This window comes from Macrobrachium nipponense, chromosome 17 (genome assembly GCF_015104395.2).
Source record: "Macrobrachium nipponense isolate FS-2020 chromosome 17, ASM1510439v2, whole genome shotgun sequence".
Taxonomy (NCBI): Eukaryota; Metazoa; Arthropoda; class Malacostraca; order Decapoda; family Palaemonidae; genus Macrobrachium; species Macrobrachium nipponense.
This window is the reverse complement of record NC_087210.1, coordinates 84,653,778-84,664,939: the sequence shown is the minus strand read 5'-3', so window position 1 is coordinate 84,664,939 and position 11,162 is coordinate 84,653,778. Positions and strand designations below refer to the sequence as shown.

General features: G+C 42.3%; 1 protein-coding gene across 1 annotated transcript in view; it reads right to left on the bottom strand.

Moving 5' to 3' along the window:
- Window positions 1-5,284: 5,284 nt before the first annotated feature.
- LOC135196403 (leucine-rich repeat-containing protein 40-like) overlaps window positions 5,285-11,162 on the bottom strand; it is a 33,553-nt gene continuing 27,675 nt past the window's right edge. Inside the window, 1 exon segment of the mRNA XM_064223208.1 lies at window positions 5,285-5,576. Within this exon segment, the coding sequence (XP_064079278.1) occupies window positions 5,468-5,576 (109 nt within the window). The 3' untranslated portion in view covers window positions 5,285-5,467.

Genomic DNA, 11,162 nt, shown 5'->3' with positions numbered 1-11,162 from the left:
TGTAGTGAAGTAAAGTATGAGAGTTGATCAATTATGTCACAAGTTCAAAAGATTACATCAACTGCATACAAGCTCACCAGTTGAATATAAAATCTCAATCAACAAATATCAGATGAAAATAACTTCAATATTTACAGAAATTGAAAACCCTACAATAACCCTGAATAACCACAATATGAAAACAAAGATTATAAAAGAATGGAAGTCTAGAAGAGCACTATACACAATTCAGCTACTGATGAAACAAAGCCACGAAGTAAGAGCCTTTGACGATAGGTGGAGCTCACCCTAGTGATTGAAGTCTCACCTATCATCTTAATACTCCTACTACTGCTTTCCTCATTACGTATTACAACAATTATTTGACATTTGTTTGTTCACCTTACTAAGCAACAAGGCTTCAATACAGTTAAAGTAAGAGAATTTATAAGATATCTACATGATAATTTCTGATAATCATAAAAAACATGCTCATACCCTAACATTAAAACCTACAACTAAATAGCAATCTATACACACTATTTTTAAAAGGGGAAAAAATGTTCATTGATAAACTTAGATCACATAAAAGAAAGACCAGTTAGCTGAAATAAGAGGAAGATATTAGCACTTAATGGATGGTTAGAGTATTTAAGCTTCCAGTAGGTTAAAGGAGGCCTGAGGTGTTTCAGATTTTTTCAAAAAACACAAGTCAGAGTATACTCTAGAAGGCATTATTTGTGTTTAGAGCCTACTTAGTACATAACTGAATTTCTTCACTGTGGCCCAAACTTGGATATTCAAATCTAACTTTTCACTTCACAAGAACAGAACAACAATTACACAATTGTTACATATTTGCAATGTTCCATATTTGAAGACTCCAATTTTAACAAATGTCAAACTAAATTCTCGAGATAGTAACTGGCTGCTTCAATAACAATATAATTCAAGAATTGAAATAATTTATGTGAAACAATGAGAATGATTTTCAATAACCTAGCCACCTGGGGGGGCAACCAAGTCCTTATGGGTGCCGGTCCCATGCCCGGATAAATAGGGAGGGTTTTGGGTTGTTCAGGAAGGGCATCCGGCTGTAAAAATCTGTGCCAAAACCAAAAATGGAATGAGCCGAAATATGGAAAGAGGTAATGCTAGGGCGTACTCCGTAAACGACGCACAGAGACATCGCCCTAACTCTGTGGTAAGGTGAGGGCTACTGCATCGGGAGCGGGTGCAGCTAAAGAAGCGAGCTCACATTGGGTTCAGAGTATGTCAGCTAAATGTTGGGTCCATGACTGGGAGAGGTAGAGAATTGGCTGACTTTGATGAGAAAAGAAAAGGGAAAGTAGATGTTGTGTGTGTGCCAAGAAACGCGGTGGAAAGGAAATAAAGCTAAAGAGTTGGGAGATGGATATAAGCTATATTATAGTGAGCAAATAAACAAGGTAGAAATGGAGTTGGCATAGTACTGTCTAGTGAACTAAAGAACTCGGTAATAGAAGTGCATAGAAAGAATGACCGTATCATCAGATTGAAGATATGTTATGGAGGAGAGATTCTGAATATTATAAGCGCATATGCACCACAAGTTGGTTGCACAGAAGAAGAGAAGGGAAATTTCTGGAGAGACATGGATGGAATAATGCAAGAACTGGAAGAGCATGAGAGGGTGATAGTTGGGGCAGATTTGAAATGCCATGTCGGAAGTGAAAATGAGGCGATTGGGCGGGTGCATGGGGGCCATGGAATTGGGGCGAGAGAAACCCAGAAGGAGAGAGTGTAGTGGACTTTGCTGTGTCATTCGACATGGCAATAGTAAACACATTCTTTGAGAAGAAAAGGGAACACCTAATAACATATAGAAGTGGGGGTGGAATATTCTCCAGTATAGACATTCTTGTATAAAAGGATAAATCTGGTGGAGGTCAAGAACTGCAAAGTTATTCCAGGCGACCATGTAGCCCCCCAACACAGGCTGCTATGTATGGACTTGAAGTTGAAAAGGGAAAGAAAAAAAACCAAAGCTAAAGGGATAAGGAAAATTAAATGGTACGAATTACAGAAGGAAGGGGATAAGAAGAGAGAGTTTAAGAGGAGGGTTTTGGAGGATATTGATATAGGGATTGAAGATGTTCAAGAATGGTGGGCACGAAATGCAGCAGTAATAAGAAGGCATGGAAAGGAGCTGCTAGGAGAGACATCTGGTATCATATGGGAAGAAAAGGAGAGTTGGTGGTGGGATGAAGACATTGAGAAAGTAGTAAAAGATAAGAAGGAGGCAAAGAAAAGATGGGAAGAGTCGACAGTCAGTGGAAGACAGAAATAGGTACAGAGAGAAAAACAAGGTGGTGAATGGGGGTGGTAGCCCAGCTAAAGCAAAGTCGTATGATGATGTGTATAATGAGCTGGGGACAAAGGAAGGATTAAAGAAGATGATCAAGCTATAAAAGGCTAGAAATAAGAGCACCAAAGATATACACATATCAAACAAATAAAGGATCAAGAGGGTGTAGTGCTTAGAAAGGAGGAAGACATTGTGAAGAGATGGAAAGAATATTTCAAACAGTTTTGTTTAAATGAACAAAATAATAGACTAATAAGAGAGGATGGGCAAGTGAACATTGGCAGGTAATGAGGTTTTCTAGGCAAGAGGTACTAAATGCACTGAAGAAGATGAAGATGGGAAGGCAACCGGACCAGACATGATCCCGGTGGAGGCATGGAAAGCATTAGGAGATGGAGTGGATATACTGTACGATCTTATGATAAAGATCCTTGAACAGGAAAAGATACCAAATGAGTGGCGTGGGAGTATATTGATCCCAATTTTTAAAGGAAAGGCGATGTCCAAGAGTGTGGTAATTATAGGGGCATTAAATTGATGTCCCACACTTTGAAAATACTGGAAAGGATGATAGATGCTAGACTGAGAGAAGAAGTACAAATAGGTAAAGAGCAGATGGGATTTATGAAGGGAAGGGGGAACAACAGATGGTATATTTTGTCTGAGGCAAATAATGGAGAAATTCGGGGAAAAGACAAAGGACCTACATATGGTATTCATTGACCATGAAAAGGCTTATGACCGAGTCCCGAGACAAGAGGTAATTGGAGGAGCCTGAGGGAGAAAGATGGTGCCAAGAGAAGTATGTGCGATTGATACAAGAGATGTACCGGAATGTATTTACCAGAGTGAGGAGCAGTGTTGGGGAGACAGAAGGTTTTGAGGTGAGAGTAAGATTACACCAGGGGTCGGCTCTGAGCCCATTTATCTTTAACATAGTGATGGATGTTATAATAGAGGAAGTAAGGGAGACAGTACCATGGAACATATTGTATGCGGATGATATTGTTCTGTGTGCAGAGAGCAGGGAAGATCTGGAAATGAAATTGGAAAGATGGAGACAAGTACTGGAGGACAGAGGAATGAGAATAAGTAGATCCAAGACAGAATATAAGTAGATCCAAGACAGAATATATGTGTACCACCACTGAGGGGGATGATAGAGAAAGTATTCAGCTTGGTGGAGAGCAAATAAGGAGAGTTGATAAGTAAGTATTTGGGATCTTTTGTTAACGCTGGAGGAAGTATGGAAGAAGAAGTAAAACATCGGGTACAGGCAGGCTGGAACAACTGGAGAGCTGCCTCGGGAGTTCTTTGTGACAAAAGAGTGCCGCTTAGGTTAAAAGGAAAATTTCACAAGACGGTGGTAAGAACAGCAATGCTGTATGGTACGGAAACAGCAAGCATGAGAAAAGCAGAGCAGAAGAAGATGGATGTGGCAGAAATGAGAATGCTTAGGTGGATGTCTGGGGTAACAAGAGTGGATAGGATCAGAAATGACTACATAAGGGGGTCAACTAAGGTGGTGGAAGTATCAAAGAAAGTGCAGGAGGGGAGGCTGAGATGGTATGGACACCTGTTGAGGAGAGATGAGGACCACGCTGGGAGACATACTATGGGGGTGGAGGTGCAAGGAAGAAGAAAAAGAGGGAGACCAAGAAAGAGATGGAAGGACTGTGTGAGAGGAGACTTAAATGAGAAGGGAATTGATGAGGCAGAAGCACAAGATAGAAATAGATGGAAACGGCTCATCCGAAACGGCGACCCCATATAAAAATGGGAATAAGCTGGGAAGAAGAAGAAGAATGAGAATGATTTCAATCCAATGAACAGATTTGTTGTAAGTAAAGTTTGAATAAAATTAATCTATTCCCTTTCAAGATGAATGAAATATGTAAAAAATCTCTGTTTACTCACAATATTTCAACACTATTCTAGCCATATCTTTACTAATAGTAAATATTTGACAACCCAGGTTGCAATGAAACACTTAAAGATTTCTCCAATTCTAAAAAGTTACTCTGAACCTAAACCTAAATTAAAGAATAATAAACTTCTAACAAGTAACAGATTCAAATTAACTTGCCAAGAATCCTGATAGCCTTAGTTTCTTGTTAACATGTAACACAGCCAATCTGATATGCATCATTGACTCTGTCATTAGCTACTGTATAAGAAAGCAAATGCTTTTCAATGAGCATTCTACTACCCTCGTTACACGCCAAGAGCCAATGATATGAAGGGACAAATTTTACTGAACACAGCATCTCCTTGGACTTTTTTTTTTAGGACCTGAGATGAAATTCCTTAGGAAATTATTCCAAATTATCTCAATACCAAAGCTAATCTAACTGCTCTAAATTATTATGGAACACCAAGGGTAAACTTAATGACAATTCGGTACAAATCTACTGATATGATTAGGATTAAAATATTAAATATTGTGCAGCACAACATACCATAGAACTATTGTCATGAACATTCTTCTCAATGTGAGTATGCTGGTTTTACTAATTCACTACTTTGAAATGCTTACCGAGTATTCTAGACTGTGTCACTGCATCTATGCTACCTTCTGAAATACATTCACTAAACTTTTCTGACATTCATAGGAATATATTTACTTTACTTGCCTACTGTTCATTAGAGTACATTTACCAGATTTTTCTAAGACCTCATAACTTACTTCGTAAAATACTTATACTGTTAAATGCAACTCACAACTACCTACTATTGTCTAATCTAAAGGAATGATAAGTCTTGGGGTTAAGTCAGAAGTACAATATCACAGTCTTCCCTTACTCTACTAGATATTTAGTGAAGTGGCCTTTATTCACTCCCGGACATGCTATGTTATTATATAATTACACAAATTTCAATAAGACTAAGAGAATTGATAAAATATGAGAATAAGTATAAGTACATTTATACTGTAAAATCACAGTCCATTCTGGCAACAACTGCTTTATTCGCCACTGGAACTGTTAGTTCTAAAGATCTGAAAAATCCACTTCTAAAAATTGTATTAGTGGCATAAGAAGAGCACATCTACTTTAATTACGAATTGTGTTTAAAAAATGCACCTCTAACTTTCTTGTTAAGTACAAATAACTTGAATGAAATCTCAACAATTACAGATTTTCACTCATTCGTGATTCGAGACCGCAAGTAGTCGAGGATTTCCCTAGTTCCTTTATCCAAGATGGCCCTCCTGGGAACACGGAATGGATTCCCATCTAACTGAAGACTTCTGAAATAGAATGCTCACCATTTAACATCCATACATACTGAAATATCAAATGTGATAAATACATTAAGGTTGCACAACTACATTTATAATCAGTCCACTTACTTAAAAAAAAAATAACTTACAAATAGCAACAGTTTCCATAAATTGTATGTGTTAAAGAAATGCTGTCTGTGAAATGATAGGTGGGGAATCGAGTACTACTCTGAATTATGTTACTGTTCCACTTCATCCACAATAATTTGCCCTATATACTAAATTTAGCTAAAATTCAGTTAATAAATTCAGCAACAACAGTTATGGGCTTGATGTATACAAAGAGAAGCATCTGCATGAGCAGCTGGCTTATTTTAAAAAATAACCAAGATTAACAACCACTCTGCAATCTAGTTGATGAAAATCTGATAATAACAGTACAACATGATATCAAGTTTGAAAATGGAATTTTTATTCTAAAATTAATATTAATAATACTTACCTGTATAATTTATCTAGCCCTAAATCCCCAAAAACCGCACCAAAATTTACCACATTGGCAACCCTGTTACCTCCTATTCTGTCCGCCAGTTGGCAACACTGTCGTTGACAGATACAAAAACCTTCCCTCAAATCAGTTGTGATAGGCAGATCGTGGGGTAGGATGGGTGGGACTAGATAAATTATACAGGTAAGTATTATTAATATTAATTTTAGAATAAAAATTCCATATTAATAAACATTACCTTAATATAATTTATCTAGCCCGATTAACCACATTGAAAAGGAGGAGGGAATCTGAATACAATTTCCCCTTCGGACAGAATAGGAGAAAACAAACAAAGAAATATATATCATAGGCAGTCAAAACTCAACCCAAGGTCTAAGATTACTAACAACTCAAAGTCTCCTACCATAAATGCCACCAAAACTGCGGTAGCACAGGACAAGGAGTAAGTGCATAGTCAGTCCGTCTGTACTAAAGTCAGGTGACGACCAGGTGACCAGTCAGACGAATTGCGGACAGCAAGGCTGCACCCTGAAGACTATCAAGCACTACTCTTTCCCTAAAGGATGAGTGTCTGGACTGTCTGGGAGATTCAAAGCTAAGCAAACCTTGGGGGTGTATCAACGCAACCCGACGTCGCCAGCAACGAATCGGCTCATGAGCAACTCCTAACTCAAGCTTTCTGGTGCCAAGAGAAAGGAGCGCGGAGCAAAAAGGCGATTCAGTCAACCCGAAGGACGAATGCCTGACAGTCCAACCTGGTCTCATGTTACAACGATCATCGGGGGTGTATCAACGCAACCGACTTCGTCAACAAGAACTCAGGGCTACTAAATGTCGCCTGATCTCACACGAGTGTCTGACTCCGAGAAAACAGGCGAGACAAAAAGTAGATGGTGAGCGAGTCACCAGATGACAGCAGATGATCCATCGACTAATTCCCTGTCCAGGACAGTGGGAAGAAGGCAGGTAGTAGTCCAGGACAAGCAAACCAGTGGCTAGTCCTAGGTCAGCATCGACTCTGGGATAAGCGTAGTCGCCAGTGCCGGACAACCCAGTGGCTGGAACCATTTCACACTGACAATGGAAGCAGCATGAGTTGCCAAGCAGTCAGTCCTTGTCATCAACAACACCTAAATACCAAACTGCTAATTCCCATTATAACTACGTCAAAAACTGCCATGGGTGTTATAATACAAAAACAAAAATATATACAAAACAAAATTAATGAATAATATACAGGTAGCAACCAAACGTAAAACAGGAAGACTACCTAATTCTCCTGTCTGACAACCTGTCCTGCCATCACCAACGGGCCCAAAGAACGAAGGTCGCCTACAACTAGAGAAATATCCCTCAAGTAAAAAGAGGCAAAAACAGAATTAGAACGCCAAGTCGCCGCCTCAAGCACCTTGGCGACTGAAACGTTCTTCATAAAAGCTACTGATGTAGCAACTGCTCTAATACTGTGTTGCTCTCGCGTCTGGTCTTCCCCAGGCAGCCGAACCACCAGTTTTAACGATCAGATCTCTGAGAAAAAAGGATACACCATTCTTTGAAATAGGTCTCTTGGACCATTTTCGGGGGTGTGACACAAACAGATACGGAGGACGACCCTGAATGTCTCTTCGGCGGCGTAAATAACATGAGAGCGCCCTAACAGGGCAAAGAACTAATTCCTCATTTAAATTACCAACAAAGTCGACCAGTGACTTCAGTACGAAAGACCTGGGAATGGGATTATCAGACGATTCAGTCTTTGCGACAAATTCAAGAAGGTATGACAAAATCATGTCTTGTCCAGATCTGGCAACCAGAAAAGAGATGCTTGCAGTTCACCCACCCTCTTGCTGTAGCCAGTGAGACAAGGAAGAGTGTCTTAGAAGAGAGGTCCCTAAATTTGGCAGAATTCAGAGGCTCAAAACGGAGGAACCTTAAGGCTTGAAGGACTTTGTTAACGTCCCATGTCGGAGGCGAACACTGCGGCCTGGGTCGAGATAGGGAAAAAGATCGAAGTAAATCTCTAATGACATAAGATGAAGAGATCTCAGGGAGCCTTGCCTTAAAAACATTGGAAAGCATAGACCTATAACCCTTAATGCACGAAGGTGACAGGGCCCTGTCATGATGTAAATGAACTAAAAACTCCGCTACTTTCGGTAAGGAAGGTCTAGAAACTGAATGTTCCTTGAGACTTACACCAACGTCTGTAAACCGACCATTTAGCCTGATAATTTACTCTGGTTGATTGCCGTCTGGCAAGAGCCAACTGTCGAGCCACTCTGGAGGAGAACCCTTCGTGCTTGGAGGAAAACCTCCTGACAGTCTCCAGGCATGAAGATGAAGCATGTGGAAGCCTCTGAGGGAAAACCCGATGAAAAATGGGGTTGTTTGAGAAGATCTGGTCTCTCTGGCAGGCGAATGGGGGGTTCCACCAGTGCTTCCAGAAGGTGGGAAACCAAACTCCTTCTGTGGCCAGAGGGGGCGATCAAGGTGAGATCCAGACGCTTGGTTGCCCTCACTTTGTTGAGGACTGACCTCACCAGAGAGAACGGAGAAAAGCATAGGCTTGAAGTCCCTCCCAGTCCTGCAAAAGAGAGTCTGTCCCGCGGCACTCTGAGGATCTGGTAAGGGGCGAAGAATATCTGGCACCGAAAATTCAGTGGTGGCAAACAGATCGACTGTGACAGGCCATTTCTTCCTGAGGCTGTCGAAGACTTCCTGGCAAAGTGTCCACTCCGACCCTTGAACTTCGTTCGGTCTCGACAAGGCGTCTGCTAAGACGTTGTGATGGCCCAGGATAAACTGAGGGACCAACGTAATCCCCCTGTCTTCTGCCCAACACAGGATTGATCGGGCTTCTTGAGTGAGAAGATCCGACTGTGTGCCGCCTTGGTTTCTCAAGTACGAGACTGCTGTGGTGTTGTCGACAAAGATCGCGACAACCGACTCCAACAGTTGTTCCTGAATGAAAGAAGGCCTAGGTACACTGCTCTCAGTTTCCCTCCCAATTTATTGACATGATCCTCTCCTCCTCTAACCAAAGGCCCGAAGCGGCTTCGGAGCCCAGGTGTGCGCCCCAACCTTGATCCGAGGCGTCTGACCAAAACATTAGGTCCGGAGGAACCGAAAGAAGAGATGTCCCTGACTTGAGGCGGTGAACTTGCATCCACCAACGGAGATCCTTCCGACATTGTGGAGAAGAGGCGACTATCGTGTCCTCGGACACGAAATCCCCATGACTGGCGAAGTGTCGACTGAAGGGACCTCATTCTGAGACGACCTCCGGAAGAACCAGTTGGATGAGGGATGACAAATGGCCCAGGAGAGACCTCCAAAGAGAAACTGGCTGCTTTTACGGAGGACAAAAATTCTTCGATCAGACTCAGAAGCTTGTCTATCCGTTTCTGAGCGGGAGAAGCCCTCAAAATCTGGGAATTCAAAACAATCCCCAGATAAGTCATGATCTGGGCAAGGGATTTAGATTTGGACTTGTCGAATTGACACGAATGCCCAACTGACACAAAGAGACAGAACTATCTCCCTCGACCGGAGACATTTCTCTAGAGATTCGGCCTGGACTAGCCAATCGTCCAGATACCGAAGCATCCTTACATTTAACTGATGCAGAATAGCTGAAACAGGAGCCATCACCCGAGAAAAGAACCTGTGGGAGTCAGTGGTGAGGCCGAAACAAAGGGAAATCTTGAACTGGAAAACTCCAAGTCCGTGAAAAACCGAAGTAAGGTCTGCTTCTTGGATGGATGGGGATTTGCAGATAAGCATCCTGCAGATCGATGGAAATCATCCAGTCCCCCCTCCTGACGGATGAAAGAACCGTCTGGACCGTCTCCATCCTGAACTTGGACTTTAGAATGAACTTGTTCAAAACCGAAAGATCTATGATGGGGCGCCAGGCACCCGAGGCCTTTAGAACTACAAACATCCGAGAGTAAAACCCGGGAGAAGGAGGAGCTCGCTCTATGGCATCCTTCTCCAAGAGGGCCGAAGCTCCTTCTCCAAGGCTTGACCCCTGATTGAGTGAGGGGAATAACTGCTGAACTCGAGAGGACGATTGGAAAGTGGAGGTCTGCGAAACAAAAGGGATCTCGTAACCTTCCTTCAGGACCTCCACCACCCAAGCATCCACCGCTCTCCCCTGCCAAGCTGACCAATGGCGGAGAGACAAGCTCCTACTGCGGATCTCAGGCGAGGGTGATGACTCCTACTTCCGAAAAATTCTTACGCAGAGACAAGGAAGAAGAAGAAGAAGAAGAAGAAGAAGGTCCTCCTGGAGGTTGAGCTTCACTTTCTCTGCCCGAGAGCCACGCCAAGAACCTCTCCGCGTTTCAAAGGGTGAGCACACCAGAGGATGAAGAAGAGGCAACCAGCAAACCTGAGATGATACTCTGGAAAAAAGAGCCAGAAGGAGGTTGTTGGGCTGGAGCAGAAGGTACAGATCTGGTCCTAAACTTACGCTTACTCCTTGAAGGAACGGAAGGAAGACCAGAGGAAAAAGCTCTTGATAAGGCCCAGTGAGCTTGGGAAGAGGCATCACCTTGATGTTCCTTCAAAACCTCAGAAAGTACAGAAATATCGAAAAGGAAATCGCCAAAAGGAGAAGAGGACAACAGACGGGTTCTCTGAATCTCCGATACAGAGGAGGGTAACTGCGACAAATACAGGTTACGCCTTAGAGAAACAAGAAAGGCCTGCATTGAAGCAGCAAGCTCGTTCTGATGTACAGAAGCGATTGAAATGGATGAGCAGAATTTCTCAAAAAGAGGAGCATCAGGAGGAACAAACCGGAGTCCTTGATATACATTAAAAGCCTCCGAGGACCCACATATTGAAGGATTGAGCTTCTTGTAAGGAGCTCATAACAGACTCCATAGCAATAAAATCTTCAATTGAGACAGAGACCGAAGCCTTAGAAGGCAAGGGTTGACTTGAAAGTCGGACAAAATCAGGATTTGGCTTTGGGGGGTCGAGAGAATGAAGAATCATCCGCCACCTGGTAAACTCCTCTCCGGTGTCGTAGAAGAGAAGAGAGCTTCCTCTTCCCTTCCCCGATCACCTTCGAAAGTTTAGTGGCAACGTCCGCC